Raw genomic sequence first — 22994 nt, forward strand, 5'->3', positions numbered from 1 at the left:
TCAAGACAGTTTCTTTTCAGGCTGCCCTTTGTTGTTGGCCAGGAAAATTTCCCCCGAGGTCCCATCTGTGGGCTAACAGCAGTGTGCAGGGCTTCGCGTTTTGAGAGCGAGCACTGCGAACGGGGAATAGGAAAGTGGCCCCATGTCAAGGTCAATAAAAACACTGCCTCTTTTTGTCACCGAGGGAAAACCAATGACTACAGGCAAATGAAGCCCTTCAGAGATGACGGAGAGCATGGGAGGGAGCAGATTTATTTGGGTATGTAGGCGGCAGAGTAGCTAGAAGGAGAAACTCAAGCCCTCCCTCTTACATCTTCCCCCAGGCAATCCTCAGGGGCAATCAGATGCGCTCTGCTCCCTTCAAACCAGTTTGACTGTTACAGCCAAAACAATTTTTTGCTTTCTTACTGAATACTAAGCAATCCATTCCAAGAGAAGTGAAGAAAATAAACACCTGCGGTGATCAGTAAAACCTACCCGACCAGAAATCATAGTGCTTCTTAATACTTATTTATGAGATAAAGCTTTGTGATAAAAAAGTCACCCAGATCCCTTCCGAATTCTGCATGGCAATTTCAGTAAAGAAAAGGAGGTTAGCCTTTTTAAGGTCTATAAAGCTATGAAATCAAGCAGAAACATTTCTTCTATCATTCTGCAAGTCACTGAAGAGGACAAACTAATTCACTAAGTGGTAATCCATCAGCTTCCTAGTGTGACAGGTGGCATTTGTCCCACAAATTTCATTTTTTCCTTTAAGGGATGGTATCACCCCATGTGCCTCATTTTCCTGACAACCTTCAGGATCCTGCCTTACCAACAGTACTGGGACAGGACTGCATGGGAGGCCTGTGCTTGCTGGTGGCTCTGCTAGAAAAGGATGCTGCCTCCCATAATAAATTTCTGTTAGCATCAATTTTTTTTTTTTTTAATTTGTTTTTCCAGTCAGTCTCAAGCAAGCCTGTTATAAGCAGCGCAGGTTAACCCTGAATCTCATCGGTCACAATTCACAAGCGTGCATTCCCTTGCATTTTCAGAGATATAATTATTTCACGTGGATGGACATACAGTCACAGTACAGCTCTAAATGACAAAGTTACACCCCCATATATTTGTACTGAGGTATCAGGAGGTATCAGGACTGCCCAGGAAACCCAGACACTGGGTTTGATCCTGATGGTAGCAGCTGTGGGTGCAGGCCCACGCATGGATCATGGGAACCAAAACTCTGAAAGAGGGAACTGGGGAGGCCAAGGTCAGCTCTGGTGGGCTGGTGAGTGAGCGAGCTGTAGCTTCTCTGTCACATCACAAGGCTGGTATTAAATAGCCCAGTGCACTCCAGCAGCAGATTTTGAGGAGGTTAATTTCAGCTCAAGTTTCTATATAATTTAAAACTTTAATACTGAAATCTGCTATAAATGACACTTGAAAAACTTGATTGAGCTTTTAGTTAACATTTACTAAAAAGCTCTTAAAGCACTGCTGTCTAAGCAGCATTTTTTCTCTCCCTGACTCTGTCTGCTGAGCAGGAATTTTCTTACAGTGTGGAGGTACCCCGAGGACAGGGCAGCCATACAGCTTTGGAAGCCTTTTGAAAGCATGACATGCATTAGTTCATTTTATTAGAAAGTAGGCCCACCATTTCTAGGAACAGTTTTTCGTATTTTGAAAGAAAAGGATTTCCCTGCATTCTCCAGTTTCCCTCTCCTGGGATAATGGGCTCATACCAGTAGTTCTGCTCCCAGGATTGTCCCAGCTGCCAGAAGCATCAGAAGCATCCTGGGGAAACGCTCTGCTCACACTCCCATGTTTCTTAAAGTCTGTGCCATCTAGCTTGCAGGCATATGACACAGTATGAGCCCATTTACCTATGGTTCTCTGCATAATGTATAGAAGACCATTGTTGCCTGCTTGGGGTGATTCAGTCCCCTTGAGATGTGTATCATGCAGGAGGAATGCCTCTGTCTGCCCCAGTACACAGGGAGCTAGAGAAAGCTGCACTCCTCATTTGGGTGCTGTCTCAGGGGCTTCACATTAAATGAGCTAAATGTGGAGGCTGGCATCAGGCTGGAAGAACAGATTTCAGCTCTCCTTCAAGTCAATTGGAGTTTTCCCACTTGATGTCATACACACAAGTAGGTATCTCCTGTGAAACATATAAGGTATTTTGTAAATAGCAATACCAAAAGGATGTTTGGCAGTTAAGGGGATGGGTTAATAGTGGAAACAGTTTCCCCCCAGCACATGTACAGTACATTTGTTGCCCATTAGCTTTGGTACTGTGAAAAACCCCAAACAAATGGCAGTCCTAGATGCCTTACATCATTTTATGCACTACTGAGTTACTCCTCCTGGGATTCTCAAGGGTTAGGGATTCTCAAGGGTTACAAATATATGAACGTATGTAAATGGTTCAGGAACTTCTTAGGTTAAGGCACAAAATGTTTAATTCAAGGTTTCATTAAGCTGGCATGTGTGAGGGGGAGAAATTGTACTGTTTGTTTGATGGGAGGGCTTGGTGCCCCAGCTGAGCTGCCAGTCCTTTGCTTGAGACAAATGTGTACTAATTTTCTTAGGCAATTAACTTTCAAGTAATATATCTAAGACAAATAGAAAATATTTAGGCTTCATATGCCTTCTGCTAGTGGTCTGCATGCTACCCAACTTTGTATACTCCTGTGCCATACTATATAAAACACTTCTATCTGTACTAAAGTTTAATCATAGCAACAGACAAAATTCATGCATTTTTTTTTTTTTATGAATGAAACCATAATTGTAAAATTGTCACTAAACTGTGGGCAATCAGGAAAAAAGTATAAAAAGAAACCATATTCCCTTATCTCTAGTTGACTATGGGACTGAGATTTCCCTTCCCACAAACAAAAACGTTTCATGTAAAATCCAGATAATCTTTGAAAATTAAAAAATATAAAACAGCAGGAATGTCAGAGGTAGTTGCTAGAAGGGCTTACTGTGCTGGATAGAGATTAGAGGATTTATTTCTGCTTCAACAACACTGCAATTAAAAGTCAGAAGATAAGTGGTAAATATAACACCCTTTCTATAAATATTCTACAAGAGAAAAACTCCAGACATGTCAAAAGCAGTGTTTAAGAAGCTGTTCATTAAATCCCTAGAGGCTCAATGTCACTTTTTATTTTTTCATTCTTCATAGCTTGTTTTAAACTTTAGCAAGGATTTAGGATGATTTATTAACACTTTGATTAAAAGTGTTTGTTGCAGAACACTGTACTTTCTTGTATCTGCTAGCAAAGCAATTTGCAAATATGTTTTGGAAGGAAAAGAAGAAAAGATAGAAGAAAATACACACGGCAGAGAGCCACTAATGACTTGGAACATTTTCCTACGTGCGATGCCAACACCATTTTAATAACGCCATAGAAACAAAGCCCCAAAACCCCTTAGACCCACAGCTAACGTGCTGCCCTCCCCAAAAGAGCATCCCCACCTGCTTCTGCTGCTCTGGGCAGTGCACAGTGCCCTGCCAGTGGTACTCACTCGAGCGAGGGGACACCATTGGCGACGACGCCTTGGTAGCGGCTGATGCCCTTCTGCTGGGTGACGCTGATCTGACCGCCCAGCTCGTCCGCGATGATGCCTGCATGGATCGCTGACTTGCACAGCAGGGAGGTCTGAAAGGCAGAACCCGTCAGAAAGAAGTCAAATCTCAGAGGGTTCATCTGACAAACTGCTAGTGCTTTCACCTCCAAACCACTGGTGTACAAGTGCTACGGCTCACAAAATCCAGCAGAGGCTCTAAGAGGAATAAGAGGTGGGCAGAAAAGGGGGGAGAAAGAGCAGTAATCTTTGGAAAAAATACATCTATTTCCAAAGTTTTATATAAATTTTTTTTTATATGAAAAAGCCAGCAATCCACTTCAGAGAAGGTGTTTGAAAATTTTAACCTAATAGGTACTGTTGGCACTCCTCAACAAAACAAGGTCAAAGGCGGGGCAGCTCTTCTTTGTGAAGAGAAAGCAGTAATTCTCAATGGACTTTCCTGTCTATTACTGTGCCCTGGGACATGAGTCACGGCATATGTTGGGAATTTGGCTATGTGTTGACTAGCTGCTGCTGGGTTTTACATATAGCCTGTTTCCCAGTATCTTGGGGGGGGATAACTCTGAAAAATATAGGCAGAACAACCTGTGTGCCAACTAGGTGGCAATAAAGTGCCACTAGGGTAGGGTAGGGCAGAGCAGAGAGGGGCCAGCAGGAAGGTGCAAAAGAGATATTCCCAGGGGCTGCTGGCAGAAATCGGTCTCATTCACACAGGCCCAGCTTGGGCAATGCTACTGGCCCAGTTGGGGTGCTTGCTGTCCCCTCCAGAGAGGTCTGGGAGGGGTAGGGACACATAGGCAGCAGCACCCCAGGGAGGCCCTCCAGGCTCTTCCCTTCAGAAAAGCTGCATCCTCTTTAATGGTGGAGGGAAAATTTCTTTGAAAAATTCCTTTGAGCAGATAAGATCTGCACGAGGTCGTGCCATTTGCTTGCTTTTCTTCTCTAATCACCCAACTAAGGGCAGGAATAACTGCAGCTAAGGAGAATGTAAAGTGACATTTCTTTCATTACTTCAACTCTGCTGCTGGAGCAGCCTGCTCGAAGAACTGGATGAACAGGTTAAACATGAACACTGACTTTTTGGAAACTCAGCAACTGCTTTATTTGTGATAGGGTGGGATTTTACTTCAGTGCTACGATTCAACCTACTCCACCGTGAGAGATGTACGGATTTCACAGGCATGACAGGAGGCGACCCCAGGGTGAGGGGTATGGAGAGGGCAGTGCACTGTGTGATAGGAACTGTGGATAAATGCAACCACTCAGGCAACTTTTTCACTTTGAAGAACGAGTGGTTAAAACAATCCAAGATATTGGTAATCATCAGTGGGATGTGATTAGGCAATGTATAATATTTATTTCTTATCAGTGCAGATTGCTGGGATACTGCAGGCATAACTTAAGGAAAATTCGCACGTTAGTGAAATATACTTTTTTCCTACAATTGATTTTCTTAGCATTTTAGAAAAGAAATACACACAGACTCCAAACAAGTATAAGCTGGAATTATAGGAATATTTAGTATATGGATAAGCACTGCCTCAAGAGGGACAAACCCTATGCAGGTTTTTTCCAGAAGGCCAGACACCACAAGTCAGTAGGTGTATTTGAAAATCAGTGGACTTTGCTCTTGCTCAATTGATTGGTCTGTTTGAAAAGTGTCTCCAGGTGTTTATACTGATAACATACTCATAATACTGATAATAAAAGGTGTATCTAACACAGCTTGGAAGAATTACTGACAACAGTCAAGCAGCAAAACTTGAAACCAAGTTGTGCTATGCTTCTCTCTTCAGTCTTTATAAATTTCCCCTCCTTATCCTGTGTACTTACATCTCTGTATCCTTCTCCGATATTCCCAGAAATGTCACCTGCTATGTCTCTGCAGCCAGCAGGACAGTATCTGCTATAGTGAGAGGAGAGAGATGTGTTTAAAATACAAACGGTAACAACAATACACAGAAACAAATTTATACAAAAGAAATGCTCTTCAACCAATAAATATTTTAGTAATAAATTCTGGCTAAAGGTCAGTTAGTGAATCTAGGAGGTAAGTAAATGGGACCTTGAGCTCATGAGCAGACTGAACACAGCAGCACACAAAGAACCAGAAAAGCAGTTTTGCAAGGGCATTTCTGTTTAATTTGCTTGTTCGAGAAATGCTACCACAGGCTTTCAGCACAGCCCTGATAAGAAGCCTGCATGCACGTCCAGACAGAAGCCAGAAGCGCTCAATTTATTAATATTTCCAATCCTATCACAAGGATCAAGGAACCAAGAAATTATAGCTTGTTCTCAGATAATCTTGTATCAGCTAGGGCGTGATCTGCTCCCAGGAGAAGCATTAGAATTTGAGGCTAGTTTGAATTTCAGAGCAGCAACTCCTTTTACATATACCATGTATATGTATATGTATGGCCAAACGAGACTTGCTCTGTTCTACAATCTCTTCCCTCATCCTTTAGGCAGCTGACTTCCATTCTGCAATACTTTTTCTCACAACCGGGACTTGGACTATGACAGCATCTGAGCTCAAAAAAAATCCCAAACCCAACTTCTCCAGAAAACCAAGACCAGACCTCCCTTACATGACAACAACCAACTCAGATGACAGCTGCAGCAAAGCAAGGCATAGTGCAGGGAGCTGCAAACCCTCTTTACCTGTATTCAGTCTTTGTGTAGTGGTTCGCTCGTTCCAAACATGTTATTAGATCTGTGGAAAGTTTACAAGTGTCAATCCCCATTGCAGGATGTGGAAATAAAGACAAATATTTGGCTACACGTGAAATTACATTTAAAGATCTCCCTGTATAATACTTAAACAATTTTATTACTTAGAAAAGCAATGGCTTTGGGTTTCCCTCCTTCTTTTCATCTCTCTCTTCTACTCTCTTTATGTTTTACACCTTCAACAAAGTTGCACAAATCCCCAGAATATTAAATGTAGAGAAAAAAATCTTAATTTCTCTTACCCCTTCAACCTGTCACTGTCATAGATGCTGGAACCCAGAATACAGTGAAGCTTCAAGGAGAAGGTACTGAATTTCTTTTTCACTGGGCCTGTATGGCAAATTGCCTAGGTAGGGTTTCAGCAGCTATTTTATCTGGTGAATATTACACCTACTTCTTGCACACATGCTATTAAAAATGCCATGGCTCATAATAATCTGGAAATATTTAGGTTCAGACACTTGGCCAAAAGTCTATGTGTATACACAAGATAATGAAGCAAGTGAGGCTGTGCCACCAGTCCTTTAAAAATAGTACTTTTGAGGTTCACTTTACCTGGATGATCACTGCTAGCATAGGATAACAGAAAGCCTCGTCCTGACACATGGGATCCACTCTCAAAGTGAATAGTTGCTTCATTGCTATCCAGAATTATTTCTTTGGGGATGGGCATCACATTACCACAGTATGGCCCTACAGATGGAACAAAGAAGATTTCAAAAGTTTAGGTGACTTAATTAGACTGGAATATTCCCATGACTAGCAAGGTTTCATAACATGCTCATTCTCCTTCAATACCCATCCAAATGTTGACAAAAGGATTTTGGCTTCAGTCCTTTATGGGTATGAGCTCCAAAGTTACCCTGACAAGGAGTGGCCAGGATCCAATTATCTCTCCATGGTTTCAATTCCAGCACCCACGTCTCTCATCACATAATCCTTAAGAGAATGAATAATGCCCTTTGGCCTTTGAAGTACAGCATGCTTACAACCAGCAGTAACTCATTAGAGAAAAGAACAGAACATTCAAAAGCAATCCAAGGGATATACACAGGATGCCCCAGATAAGCTCTCCAGATGCTTACAGCTCACACTGTTGCAGCACAGCAGCCATTCAGGGAAGATCACAAGGAAGGTACCTGGTTTTTGAGGACATGTGGGCCACAAGCCAAAATGTGCTACAAAGCAGGGTCACTCTACTCAGAAAATGTCTTAATTTTCCTTCAAAAACATTGTCAGCCTGTTGAAGTATACAATTCAAATCTATAGAGTTTTTAAGAAAACAGAGAGAGCAAGAAAGGAGAAGGTGAAGGGAGTGAGACAGGGAGATGAGAGCCTTGTACTTACAGAGAATTAGATAAGGGCTTTAGAGATATCAGCTGCAGTATCTTGGAACAGTCTTTGGGACACTCCTTCCTTGTGACAGCAGGCATGCCTGGGACTCTTAATAATTATATTTGTTTCTTCTGAAGTAGGTTCCTGAGGGGAGCTTTCTTTTGATATTGCCACAGTCTGCTCTTGCCTTCTGTCACCACACTTGGGTGGGAACACTTGCCCCTGGCTGCCCTCAGGCACAGATGACACAGCAAATCCAAAGCAGTTTAGGTACATTTTTTTTTTTTTAAATTTATAAGAATGCTTACAATAGAAACTGCTAAGAAGAGGTGTTTGGAAAATGGCAGGGTTTTTTCCCCAAGAGAAAAAACAACAAGATTCTTTACAAAGTCCTCAGCCCATTTGTTTTGGTGAATGACCGTTTTTGGATCCTAAAGCAAGTCCTTGGGAGGAAAAACAATCACTTTAATTTTTCCTAGATGACCTCATTTTATTGGTTGTGGCTACTCTACAGCAACTTAGAACTGAGATTAGCAATTACAATCACAGCACAAATTTGATGAGTGGTACCCTTCCTAGTGGGCTCCTAAGAGCCTCCTCATTTTGCTTGATAGTCTTGAGGGCGTCTTTCCAAGATACTTCACCAACTTTAAAGCAACTATGAGATCAGCCTATAGACCACTCCAATTGGAGCAAATGACAGACAGTTGTCAGCAGAATGGGACAAACTAAAGAAAAAACTGTCTTTTGGCTTACAAAACTCATGCAACAAAGCCAGGCATGCAGATAAACAAGCAACTCGTGTGACATTTCCCTGGAGTACTCCCCTGTTGAAAATTACTCATGACTTAGAGAAAATGACGCCTCTAGAAAGGGTTAAACAAATTGCTTAGGAAATGAACTTATCAAAAAGACAGCATCTGACACTATGTCACACCAGACAACTGCACAAGTAATTTATTTGAGAAGGTCTTTTGTGTCAGATTGCAGTGGGAGAAGTAAAACGTGCTAACTTACATATTCTTTTCTCAAGAGGAAGGGGAAAAAGACAGGGAGGCATTGCATTTCTTCAAAATAAAACACCTGAGAAAGCTTTCATCCTTTTCTTCTCTCAAGGACTGTCTCTACATAATCTCCCATAAGTGCTCTTTAGTTTTCTTCCTGGCAGAGGCTGGCAGTGACCTGTCTGCTCTGTAGGTATGAATTAGATGGCTGATTCACTCAGCCACACGCCGTCTGGATCAGGGCTAGGTGTCTCCTCCAGCAGCAAATCTACATACATTCCATGTAATTACAGAAACAAATCACAAAAGTCATAAGCAAAACCAATAAAATAAAATAAAATAACAGAGTCTGTATACGTAGAGTTGTATAACCTAAATGAACGCCAAAAATTTAGAAAGAATCAGCTTTAGAAATCAGCATACAATGCCTAAGGATGAGTTTCTACTGTCAAGCAAGAAATACAAGAAGGGTTCCCAGGCTATGGTTATCTTCTGGAAGAAGCAGTTTGGCTGTACTGAGATTCCCATATGTAGATTAAAACTAATGGGGACTGAAACAGCTTTTAAAAATATTTCAACACAGTTCTTCAGTTCTTCTCAGATAATACCATACCAGCACTACACAGCCAGGTCTTCAGACTGTCCTGAAATTTATCAATGTTTATTTCTGTGCTATCAGATGCAGAAATTAGCACTGACTGGTAGGGCCTAGAAAAGAGTTCAAGCATTATCTCACTCCTCTATTAGAAATGGATGACACACTGTTTTAGCAGAGGGGTTCTTTACTCCCTGAAAGAACTACAGGTGGCTGCAGTCTGTTTTTAGGATGAGGTTTTTCCAGTGCATTTTCTAGTGCTTATTTCCAGTGCAAATGACCAATGCAAGCATCTTTCTTATTTCATTTACTCAATAATATCGTTTTATGTTTAGCAGCACATCTCTCCATTTTACCAATTTTTTCCAGAGTAGTCTTTTGCAGTTCAGATTCTCATTTTCCCCTGAAACAATTGTTTTACATAGATGGTCTTCTGAAAAACTCCCCAGGGAGATTTCTAATCATGGTAATGATTAGAAAATAAAACTGATTCAAAGGTCAAGGCACTTTGGGTTCAGACTGACTGGAGAGTTTTATGCTTTCACCTGTTTTCTAATTTTCTTTAGAAAAAGAATGTCTTTGGTTTTTACCACTTTTTCCTATGCACTCCCATACAGCAGCCCTCCATTTAATTTAAGGCTGTAAAGCCAGATGGAAAAGCATAGTCTTCCAGGCTACCTGTAATTTAGCTTGTGGTACACCTGAATTTGATGAACTTTTATAAGCAGACTGATGCCTAGCAGATTTGCTCTCCATTGACTTACCTATTACCTTGAATATGTATATTGTGAGGTTTTAGAGATAGAAGAAGAAAGCCAACCAGTATCTGTAGACATTAGGCTTCATCTGAAAACTGTATTTACTAGTCAGTATTTTCCACTTGCAATTGAGGTGACAACCATACTACTTTATCATCTACTTTTAAAACTCATACATGCTCCCTGCTTTCATTCCACCTAGGACTTACCAATTTCCCCAGGCTGTCTATATGAATACTGTACAGCCACAGTGGAGAAGAGGGATGATAGAGAAAATCTTGGTTTGTACGTGGTATGAAAACATGAAACTTGTTTATAGGGCCCTGTTAACTTTTACTGCAGCATTTGGGCTTGACTCTGGATAAATACTTAGTTCCTAAACTTGGGACGAGGCCAGCAGTTTCTCTTTAAGATCCCTTTTGAGACCTGCCAGATCAGGTTATCAATTTTTTATCTTCTAATGTTAGCTGTGAGGTGGGCTGTTTTGCATATTTGGCTTGGAAAACTATTCATAAATGCTGATCTCTCTCCCTGTTTCCTGTTGAAGTGACTCAGCTGGTGCTCTGCTAGGGTAAGTAGGTAGGAGTATTTGGTTTGTTTACAAAGAACAGAGCTTTATTCAATAAATGAGTAGGTGTTCTTCATATTTTATTGTTACTACATCTATATGCAACCTTCTTACTGTGTCTCATTAACGAGTTGACCCACCTGTGGTTCTGTTTGCTCCGGATTCTTTAATACAGATATATTTCTAAAATTCTGCAGGAGGGCTAATACGGACCCAGGGATTTTGGATGTACCTAATTTAATATTCTCTATAATTAAGGTAACATTTAAGGCATTTCATCCAGAACTCCTCATCTGTTGGCATCATTTAAGTTGCTAAAATGAAATACTTCTTTGTTTGCAATCACTGTCCCCAAGCAGCATTAACATCCTGCAAGATACGTGGTAAACTGTCTTGTGGATATCCTTTGGCTGGCTTCTCTGGAGACTGAAGAGATTATTTTACACGTTGTTTATTTTTTCAATGTTAGCAATAGTCTGCTGCTTTTGTCTTTTTCATAATAGTGTTATTTTGCAAATCTGATTATCCTTACAGCATTGTCTGGATTTATGAAGTGTAGTTTACTGGTACTGTCAACCAGGCTCTGGCATATTTCCAGAGATTGCTTTGTTGAATTATGCTCCTTTATTTTTCCAACTTCCCTTACGAAGTGCTGTGCCTATAGGACTCTTCTCTCCCAGCAGCTGACAATGCCTACATGCTGTTTGTTTCTGTAGTTCTTAATACTTTCCACCTTTTCTCTAAGGCTCTTACTTCCTTTTAAAAATAATTCTGTCCTTCTTTAGCTGTTGTCTGTCTGCTTCAGTCTCCTTTCAAACTCTTCAGCTTCATTTAAAGTCTGCAGTTTGACATCTGCAGAGATCTTTAAGAATCCTGGTTTAGATACCAATTTGAAACATCCCCTCTTCTATGGGGAATCTTCTCCCTTTTCTTTAGCGTTAGTCTTGCAGAGTAAGGGATGCCTGGCAAGCAATGCATAGCAATGATCCCATGGATCTGCCTCTCCAGGATTATAATTTACTAAAAAGTCTGTTTGGAGAAAACAGTGTTTTAAATTGTGATCCTGATGTTTAGTAGACTTTTCTCAAATTTTGAAGTGCCTCAGTAGCTGGGTATATGATGAACGTGGATTATGCTTACTTCAGTTCAGAACAAAAAATTAAGCCAGGGTGCAAGTCTTCCAGAAACAACTCATGAAACCATCAAGGATCTGTTGTATGAAAACATCTGCATTCTTGAAATTCATCTCCATCCCACGTTCACACATGCTCCACTTCCATAAGCAGTAACTATTCCCCGTCCCCTACCAAGGAAGAAAGGAGTAGAGGAGAGAGACCTCTTCTTTGCTCAAACCCTACCATGCACATCATTTTGCAAGGATGGACCAGGATAAGAAAGGTGCTGCTCTGTGCCCATCTTTGCAGGCCATGGGGAAGGTGGTGTTTAATACTGAGTTGACAGAGTAGTCACATTTGTTAGTCAGGATGAGACAGGCTGGTTATTCAACACCTAACACTGTGCAACACAGTCTTTCATGAGTCTGAGTGGTAAGAATTTCTCATTTTAGAAAAAACAGATATAACTTTTAGTCAGTGTTGCCAAAGGGCTGCCAAAGACTGCAATAAAGGAAAAAAAAAGGCATCCAAGTACAGTCAGGCTGGAGAAGTAACTAGCAGTTTTAAAAGGGAGGGACTGGGCCACAAGCACCATCTGTAGGTCTGCCTGCTTGACCTCAGGTGAGATTCTCCCTCTTCTAATGTCTGTGGTTTCAGCCAAAGACAGAAGCACAACAGCAGCTAGAAATCATTAGAAAGAGATATAGCTCTTTAACAAAAAAGACAGAAAAATACACAATACACTTTATGCAGCTAAGAGGAAAAAAGAGTTCACTTGATAACACCAAATCCAGACATTCTGATGCATGTCTGTCCACAGTTGAAAGGTCAGGATACTGTAACCACTCAAGCGAAAACCAATTCTCAAAAGAGTTCTGACAGTTAAGAAACTGCTCAACCTGATCTTCAGTGAGAACTTGTCTGGGCATTTCACTGGATTTCCTGAAATACCAGAAACAATACTGAAATAACAAGTTTCCTTCGAGGGGTGAAAAAGAAATCTGGGCACACCCTTTAGTCAAGCAAGATATTCACTACAATATACAGTAAGGAAACACCGGTTTGATGAGTCCCCTCAAATCATAATGGTAAGAGGTATCTGAAGGTGCTTGGTTCTCCCCCCCACACACATGTGCACACATGCACACACACGTGTGTACACACACACACATGCTCACATGCTGTCTCCACAGCCATCAGATCCTCACACATCAGTAAATGCTCAATTTGTTTAACAACCCTTAGCGACAGGGTACAGGGAGGAGAAAGCACTTTCAGTAATTTCTCTATTTCATGCTAGTTACTGGCTGAAAATTATGCAAAGAACAAGTTAACTGCACTTACTCTCCAAATTATTACTAGTCACTCAGCAGATCTGACATCCACCCCAGAGGAACACATCAACCTCCTACTGACTGCAAGTGAATGGAGAAGTAAGTAGGTACTTATCTTTTCTCTACAGTCAAGACTGATGATCATCTCACAATGTTAAGCAAAAAAATACTAAGCTATTAGTTGGAGAAAGATGTGGGTAAAAAGCAAGAAAAAAGGGCCAAAAGAGGTACAGAAATCAGATACAGACATGAAAAGAAGCTTACTAAAAGCAGGTCCTGTTGAACTTTTAGAACATTTATGTTACACCTTAATGAGGAGTGAAATTTTGTTTCTTGATAACTACAGGGACCACATGGTTAATCTCGTTTTCACATATCCCTTTAACTAATTAAAAAATAAGAAGCTCTTATTCGGAGCTCAGTATTTTTAATATGCTCAGATAATGCAATTAACTTGAGAAGAAAAGCATTTCAGTAAGGGGTGCACCTTTTCTACACTGTGAGGTCATGCTTCATAGTAATTTTTATTCTAGAATCCTTTTGTGGCACAATCTACCCCCCTCCTCCACCCCGTATTTTTATCCAGTGCAAAGCTGTGCCTTTGAAACAGAACATGATCTTCTATTTAATTCTCCTAGAGACAACATGTGCAAAGCTGTGCTAATATTTAAAGGTTTGTCAGAGGTGACTCAGTTTCACCAAAACTGCTGTTACACTGCCTTTGCTGACTGCTGATTAATATTTTCATAATACAGTCTAGATACAAAGCTAACAGTTTGAAAATTAAAAAAAAAAAGAAAAAAGAAAAGGCTTGCAGTAGGTTTCTTTGTACAGTGAACATTGAAAAAAAATCGTGTACAAAGTAATAACCCAGACTTATAGAGTTCAGCCACTTTATGTCTCCAGTTTTAGAGCTTTATTGAGATTTTTTAATGACCATCTTTTGATAGCAATATTGGAGAAATCTAAATACAATAGCTGCATTCACCAAAACTGAGAAGTATCAAAGGTGAGAAGAACTGTAATGCCGTATTTGTGTCCCAGTTGAGCAGGGAGGCTTCAGTAAACTGGCACACACAATACTACAAAATTTGAGGAATTATAGAACTATAGAATGGTTGGGGTTGGAAGGGACCTTAAAGATCCTCTAGTTTCAACCCCCCTGTATGTGCAGGGACACCTCCCACTAGGTCAGGTTGCTCAAAGCCTCATCCAACCTGGCCTTGAGCACTTCCAGGGAGGGGACATTCACAACTTCCCTGGGCAGCCTGTTCCAGTGTTTCAGCATCCTCATAGTAAAGAATTTCTCCCTACTATCTAACCCATATTTCCTCTCTTCAACTTTTAAACCATTGCCCCTTGTCCTCTCACTACACACCTGTGCAAAAAGTCCTAGCTCAGCTTTCTTTTAGGCCCCTTCAGATATTGGAAAGCTGCTACAAGGCCATTCCAGAGCCTCCTCTTCCCCAGGTTGAACAACCCCAACTTCCTCAGCCACTCTTCAAAAGGGAGGTGCTCCATCCCTCTGATAATTTCTGTGGCTCTTCTCTAGACATGCTCAAGGAGTTCTGTGTCTTTCTTATGTTGGGGACTCCAGAACTGGACACAGTATTCGAGGTGGAGTCTCACAAGAGCAGAGGGAGGAAATCACCTCCCTTGACAGGCTGGCTACAATTCTTTTGGTGCAGCCCAGGACATGGTTGGTTTCCCGGGCTGCAGGCATACATTGACAGCTCATGTTAAGCTTCTAGTCCACCATCACTCCCAAACCCTTCTCCTCAGGACTGACTTCAATCCTTTCTCCCCCCAACACGCATTTGTGCATGGGATTGCCTTGACTCAGGTTCAGAACCTTGCACTTGGCCAGTTTGATGCCCTGAACTTAAATAGAATTTGGACGTAAAGTGATCTAATCCATAGTTACTGACTTATAAAAAATTAAGAAAACAATACTAGGCTAAGATAAATCAATGAATCCAGTCATTTGTATATAACAGTTTCCTCTTACTGCATGGAGCATAAATGCCCTAAACATAAGTTACTCCTTGCTCTATTGCATGAATCCTAGAAGAAGGTTACAATGATGAATGACTCACAGTTAAATGTAAAGACAACACCTGGGAGAAATCTGAAGAGAAAACAATACTTTGTCATCTGGAGACTTGCTTGCACTGATTTTATGTTTATGTGCATAACAGTGTTTTGCCTCTGACCCATTTTCTAAGCTTCAGTTATACTCCTCAGTAGACATTCACATGCATACTGACATTCACTCTCATTTTCTGTCGAGTTGAAGAGATCATCATGGTATTTAAAACATATTGCCCTTTGGATCTTATTGTCTTACAATTGCAGACCTCTTATAGCCTGCTCAGCTAATTTGAAACATGAGTAATAGTCATACTGCCAGCTTTCACACTTGGCTTCTTAGATTTTTTTTCTTTTTAAATCCAGGACAAATACAGAAAACAGGCAAAGGTTAATTTTTAATTGCTCAGATGTTTCCAATGCCTGCAAAATCCTTTCAACTCTCCATCATCCTATGAAAGAATTTTGTTGGCAAAGTTCAGTATCTTCTTGGCCAAAGGGAATATGTTGACCTGCCTATGTTCATGAAGAGGGGTGTGTTGTAAAGGAGATCTGGGCTCAGAAATAGCTGCCAAAAAGGACACTCAACAGTCAGAATGCACTTAGCTGTGCCCACTGATAGAGCTTCTTTTACTTAAACAAATGCATTTCAAACCCCAGAGCTACAACAAAATTATTGGAACTTCTGATTTACATAATCTCTAATCCTATCTATGAATTCCTGTGTCTTTTAAAACACAAGTGAGGTAATAAATTTATGCATATAGCACTATTTCAACACTGTTGTTCTGCACAGATTTACCCGAATGTAGAGCAGAGACTCTGTACTTGTGCTGGTGGGAGAATATACAGTGAGCTGCAGACCACAAAAACCATTACAGATGGCATGTATGCCTAAGCTATAAAACTTGTTTAATCAGATATGAGCAAAATCTGCTAATTGTGCAGTTTGTTACTGAGGATGCAAATTGCAGTCCACATGCATCAGAAATTACTAATCAGGTCTGAAAGTGGGTGTGGGAATACTTTAAAGTAATTTGTTATATGGATTTGATTGAACAGCACACAAGTATTTGTGTTCACATGTTGAAAAATTACAGGACTGAATGATGTGGAGATGTCTTCAAGCTGATGTGTAAGGAGACAGAATTTCAATCAACATCTAAGCTTCATTTTTCACTTCAGAAAACAATATATTCATTTATCCTTGTTTCCTAGAAAAGCCTTTGATTAGAAATTTCAAGACAGCACCAATAAAAATTACACAAAGAAATGGTGATGTTATACTAAACACCTATCTCTTAATTTCAAGTACAGACAGACTGCTTCAGGGAAACAGAACTCATTACTTATAGTTCTAAAATGATAAAATAATCCTAGCACACATGAATAGAAACATTCTTTATGCCTCAAATCAAGCTCTTCATGAGGTTTAGATATCAACATTTCACGGCCCACTCTCAGTGAAGGCTCTTTTAAAATGGCTCCCCCATAAGAACAATAATTACCCTTCCTTTAATTTTTGAGCTAATCTCACTTGATCTTGTCTTACCAGAGGAGTGATAGCCCTATTGTGCTCATGGATGAAAGGCAAACATCCCTTCTTACTAGTAAGATAATTTTTTTGAATTCTCATCTTAGGAGAGCCACACACTTGACTGAGCCAACCAGTGAGCTGGACGACCTGGAAAACCTGCGCAGGCTCTGTATAACTCATCTCTTCATCATCTTTTCCCATTGAATCCATCCTATTTGCTAAGTTCAGTACAGCACATTCAGCCTGAGATGACTGAAGGGCTACAGCCCACTCCCAGTGGTCAAAAATTTATGAACTGTCGATTTGTGAGTTTATTTCTGTATTGCAGAACTCTTTGGACCCCTGAATTTAAATCAGACTTCTGAAAAAAAAGGTGCAACAGTTTGACTCTTCCAGGAAGAGCAGATCAAAAGTTTCAGCAACAACTGCTTGGACAAACAGATTTGAGGAAGGCCTCAGGCTCTCCCTGGGGAGGATGCTGTTGTTGTTATGATTGTTTTAAGTGCACAGCTATAGCATATTACTCACATACCTTCCTGTGCAAATCCCTTACAAGAGTGCAGACTGCATGTACTCATTTAATACCCGCAAGGATTAAAGCCTATACATTAGCAAAGATTATGAGTGACTACCAGCTAGCAATAATACAGGATAACTCCTCTCTGAGTCCTGAACTGCCTAGGAAACAGAGACATGCAGGGTCATTGACTCCAATTTCTCAGCTCATCTCTGTTTTCTGAGCTAGTTCTTCCCCTATCTTAGAAGGGTACAAGGTTGACATTCCACGCACATGCTGTGCCAAAGCTGTGATAGCACAGCTCCACAGTGCTGAGGGCAGAGCCTTGGGGATGGATGTGTCAGAGCTGGGCAGAAGCCCCAGTGGATGACACTTCTTGCATTTTGCTGATTTGTCTTTTACCAGTTCACACATCAACTATTGCTTTATCTTTTACATACCATGCAATGTTGAAGAGCTCTGGATGGTAAGGTAGCTGGATTCGCATTTCTGTGATTCAATATCCAGGTCTCCAATTTTTAAGATCAGACGTTTTCCTGGAGGCACTTGGATTTTCTTTTCACAAAGAGTGTAGTTTGGGTATGTCCCAGGATAGTTCTTGGATGCCAGGGTCCCGCTGTCTTGGTACATCACTGTGTGCCCACATCCATCCCCTGAAGGAGAAGAAATAAGGAAGAGAAAAAAAATTCCTCAGTAAAAATTGTGTAAGAAAATACTGGCCTCATAATGATGTCTCCTGTGCACTTCCACCTTTTAAAAAAGTATTTTGTAGTACTCCACTTCAGTTATGCTGTTGTTGCAACATAGGTAACTAAAAAAACAGTCATATTTCTCCTGTGAAGCAGTAGAAAGGGGAGTTGGAAACACTTATGAACTAAGATGTGTTTGATAGCCCTGTACAAACAGTCTTTCTGGCTTTCTGTTTTACAGCCCAACCCTAGTGAAGCCCTGAAGATGCAATTCCACAAGTAATAAATATGATCCTTCCTTAAACAGTTTTCTCTCTGTTGGAGAGAGGGTAACTGAATCATCCACGCAATCACAAACATAATTTAACTAATTGCTATCACAGACCCGACTCATTGTACTTTCCTGTTGGGTTTCTTGTGCCATTTGCACAACAAAAAAAGCTCAGAGAATAAAGCAAAGGTGCAAGAGAAGCTTCACAAATGAGATGTGCAGTGCTAGTGCTACTCAGGCCACTTCACTGCAGCACACCCAGAGCTGTAAGTGCTGCTGCCTCCTTGCTCAAGGGGTTTTTCATGGTGCTGAGTAGGAGCCAGCTTGGCATTGGAGCCTTTCCTTGGTGGAGAGCCATCTGAGGAGCAGCTGCAGCAGAGCATGTGACAACAGGAAAAGGTGCATGGAAATACATGAGGGAATGTGGGGACTGAGATGCAAAACAGGAAGCATTCATGGAGGGGAAGGAAGCAGGTATAAAACAAGAGACCTTGACTACTAAAGGAAGAAATTTTTGTGAACCACTGAAAAGTGTACTAGTAAATTAAAATTTCTATGTTGTGCTTAAGCCATTTTATTCTGCCGAATCTTCCAAATAATGGAAACTGTTACAATAGTGGAAGTAATGCCATATGGATATGGATGTAATTGGCTGTCCTCAGTTCTAGGTCAGTTAGTGCATTGGTACTCTTTATTTAGGAGTCTTGTATAAGATAACTCCTTGATAAGATAACGGATAACGCCTTTATCACTGTGAAACTGAAGTTAGTCCTGTAACTATCCATAAAAAAAAGAGTCCTGCAGAGCTGGGAATCCACAATGTTTACTTTAACTTGTCAAAATTCTACTTTTGGGGATATTTTGGTTAAACTTTTTTGGTCTGCTTATTTAATTACTTTCTGAACTACTTCCACCATCACTAGGAGGAACAAAATTAAGATTTGATAAGATTATTTAAAGGTGAACAACTAGAAACAAAGAGCTGATAACAAACCGTGCCATATCAGGGTCAGGGGGAAAGTGTCATGCTGCGCAAAGATAAGCTTCAAGCTAGCAAATTTTGGCTTGCTACTATGTTATTACACTGCCATTGCATCCAACTCACTCACCTGCTTTTTCATAAGCAACGCCATTTATTTTGAAGCTTTGTAATTATTAGTAGCTTTGTTGCCTGCTATTTTACTTTGTCACAGGTTCACGCTTGGAATAGAGGCAAATAGGAGGCATAGATCCAAAATCATATCACCATAAAATATATTAATAATGTTTTATCAGATCTCCTGGTTCACACCCATAAAAAAAATAATCTTTTGCTCAAGTTTGTTATCCAAGCTCTACTGATTCCAGAATGCATAGGAATATACCACAGATGAACGGCAAACTGCTTGAGGAAATCATCTTTTCAAAAGAAACCTTATGCATCAGGAACAAAAACATAAGGAGAAGTACAATACATGAGCTAGCAATTTTCTAAACCCAGAGAGGGGTGCACAGAGGTCCAGGCAGTGTAGAACTAGATCACTTCCAGTGGGATACAGGACAAGCTTGCTGCATATGTAGCCAAATGCTGTGTAGTAAAAAACCCCTGCCTGTAGCCTTTAATTTAAACTGCATGTTTTCAACTGTAAGCTCTTCCTTTAGCTGGGATGATGAAAACAAAATAAAATAAAACTGGAGTTCGGTTTACATCTTATCCTTGTTGGGAAAGGGAAAACAAAGGAAAAACACAACCACAAGATATCATGGTGGTGAAGTCCTTAAAATGAAAGTTGAGTGTTCACATAGTCTTCACCTCCCTGGGCTAGGTCTTTGCCTGTGGCATTTTGGTACAATCCCAAGGATCCTTCGTGGTACAAAACTCCTCTCAAAAAGCTGAAAAGACATGGTAAGACCCTGACAACTGCCCAGGTCACAGAGCACTATATTTATGCAGGAAGTGTACAGACAAAACTGCACCACAGACCTCAGCCTGCCATCCTCTCCTGTTGAGGTTATACAAGGTGTTGTTCCCAGGGAAACAACTTTTTTTAAAATCTGCCTTTGAGTGAGTGTTATCATACTAGCAGTGAATCATATTAGCACCGGAGCATCTTTTGTTTGTTTTTTTTTTTTTGCTAAGAAAGCATAAATGTTATTTTCCTGCTTTTCACTGGTGTAGTATAGCCATTCAAACACTCCAGTTGATGAGAGGTAAGGACAACATTATCCTGTACGTGTAATGTCCCTTGCTGATTTTCTTCTGCCTGCCTGCCTCAAAGGAAAAGGCATGACAAAAGTTTGTTTGCCACAGGAATGTCCAAAAAGTCATCTCAAGTCCCAGTAACTATTACTTCTTCTAGAGAAGCCTGACCACAGCTCTAAGTTTTGAGTTACTCAGCAAGATTACCAGAGCAAGGAAATATCTTACACTGAAATTTGCTGGAGAAAGCATCCTAGAGAAGGAGTCTGAAGGTATAGAGAAAAAGTATATTAAAATTTAGGATCTGACAGTTCATTCAAAGAGAGATTTCATGAATAAATGCATAAAAGAAACATAAATATAACTGCACCATTCACAATTTCAGATGAAAAATGTGAATAGCACTATCACTAGTTTTGTACTTTTCCACATGAAGTTCTGATTTGCAGTAGAAAGGTATTGGCCAAACCTCAGATAACCTGACCTTAAAACACAACTGCTTTTCCTTATTAAAACTGTTAACTACCTCTTGTCACACTCCTTTCTATAGGCACCAATCCACTGGGTGGAAGTATGGGTATTCAGCTACTCAGTTTGATGCATGTCTTCTTGCTAACACTGAATTTTCCCTTTACATACTTCTGCGAACTGCTCTCTATCACTCCATTTGGCAAGAAGTTGTCAGCCTTGCCCCAGACAACCAGGTTTTCATCCCTTTTCACTGGATGGGAGCAGAGCAAACTATCTGAGCATGTTATTCAGAAGCCAGAAAGAGCATAAACACACTTAGATTTAATAAAGTCTTTTGTTAGCACCAGGAGTTACTAAAAGCACATCAAACACGGTTTGTAAGCCGAGTTCCCATGGGCATTTGAATCAAGATCAAGATTGTGGTCTCTGGATCGCAAGCACCCACCCGCTGGCCTGCACTCAGGTTGTACCCAAGATCAGGCACTGCTGGAATTATGGCTGCTTACCACAGATAAAAATAGCCTGCTGTGGCAGACTGGGGAAATAATTCCCCAAGAAGTGAGAACCACAACCAGCACCTTCTGGCCCAGCAACAGGGGCACGGCTTGCACCTTGCCCTCTCTCATACGGTGTTCACCAAGAGCAGAAAAAACAAACCTAAGACTCTTCCAGAGGACACCAGTGCATGGCCCTGTGGAAGGGGTGGGAGATGGTGCAAGATGGGTAGCACCATTTCCCATCCTCAGAAGCATGCAGGATGGATGCTTGAGGGAACGAAGTGAAAGAGTATCTCCAAGCAAGCTGCCTCCGGGCTGGGTCTGACCACACTTGTTGGTTCATGGGCAGGAGGGACCTCTCCAGGATCTAACCGCCCCAGGAAGAATGTAGGTAATAAAATCAATGCCTGCATTGATAAGCTCCAACCCCACATCGTGAGCTGCCCTGGACACAGCCCCTGATGGACACTGTAAGCTTTAGGAAAATTATGGTAGTCCCAGAAGCAGCAGAATTAGAGATCTCTGAAAACAGTGCTGGTTCTTTGAGATGCCCTCCTGCCATCCAAACTCATCTGGTTGGGCTGATTCTTTTCTCCCATCTCTTCCCAAGCCCAGCACACAAGCTGAGCCCTGGCCTCTTACTCCTGCACTCCCCAGGCTTTTCCACCCCTTGCTGATATGCGTGACTGGATGTGTGCAGCACCTTCGTGCAAGCACTCAGCATATCACCCTCTGAGGTAAGAAAGGGGATACAGGTTTTTAAATAACTGCTATAAAAACTTTCCATGTGCTGCACCTTTCACAAAACATGTTTATACCGCCAACTACAAAACAGTTACATAGCATGATATCAAAGTGTGTTTTCAGAAGCACTGCTAGACTATCCTGGCAGCTAACAGCTGCCTTTTTCATCCTTCTGATTCACCCTCGCTAAGCAATTAATAATGGACTTGGATTCCCTCCAGTGCTAAATACATGTTATACCTCAGCGTGCTTGTGCACACAGACAGCAGCTCCCTACCCTCTTCCACCTGGCTGCACGAACTCCATTGAGCACCAGCATTTCTCTCTCATTCTCTGTGGCTACAGACTCCAACTGCTTGCCAACTCTTGGCTGCTGGTCTCTTCCCGCCAGGACAAAGACCCACAAAGACTCCCTCTGCCTCTTCTCTCCCAGTCTGACATCCCTTTGGATGCCCAGCTTCATGGTGGTGCTTGGGACAAGGTGCATCCTCCCCGCTCACCCAGAAGCCAAGGTGCAGAGCCAGTGAGGGGATTCCAGCCTGTCCTTTTTCCTTCCCACTCCTCCTTCCCTTGAGAGAGCAGAAAACTGAGTTTTTAAACCTGAATTTTTGATTCAGCCAAAAATTTGTGTTTTCCAAAGCTCCACGGCTGTGAACAGATGCAGCCAAAGTGAAGAAAACACCACTGAATTGAGGGTATGGCTTTGCAAGCTCTGATGAGAATCCCCATGAGGAGAAATGAGATTCATCTACCACGTTGCTTTCCCTGAGGTAATATCTCCAGCTTATTAAAAGATACAGTAATAACTGAGTCAAGAAGGAGTCTTGTGCCTGTGTTTGAAAGAAGATCAAATTATGCATGAGAACAGATAAGTATCTGAACAAAAAATCAAATCTTTCCAGTCAAAGCTGTGCTCTCCCTGTTCATGTGGGTCAGGTGAAAAGACCAGCGAAAAAACAAGGTGTTTTTTTTTTCCCAGA

The 22994-nt window shown here is 41.2% G+C and overlaps 1 protein-coding gene across 2 annotated transcripts in view; it reads right to left on the bottom strand.

The window, feature by feature from the left end:
* DCBLD1 (discoidin, CUB and LCCL domain containing 1) overlaps nt 1-22994 on the bottom strand; it is a 48793-nt gene that overhangs the window by 15088 nt on the left and 10711 nt on the right. For both annotated transcript variants that reach the window (XM_071741083.1, XM_071741082.1), the window contains exons 2-6: nt 17604-17816; nt 6868-7005; nt 6244-6295; nt 5416-5488; nt 3520-3653 (exon numbers count right to left, since the gene is read on the bottom strand). In XM_071741083.1, coding sequence (XP_071597184.1) covers nt 3520-3653; nt 5416-5488; nt 6244-6295; nt 6868-7005; nt 17604-17816 — 610 coding nt within the window. The remainder of the gene's footprint in view (nt 1-3519; nt 3654-5415; nt 5489-6243; nt 6296-6867; nt 7006-17603; nt 17817-22994) is intronic.

This window comes from Heliangelus exortis, chromosome 3 (genome assembly GCF_036169615.1).
Source record: "Heliangelus exortis chromosome 3, bHelExo1.hap1, whole genome shotgun sequence".
Lineage (NCBI taxonomy): Eukaryota > Metazoa > Chordata > Aves > Apodiformes > Trochilidae > Heliangelus > Heliangelus exortis.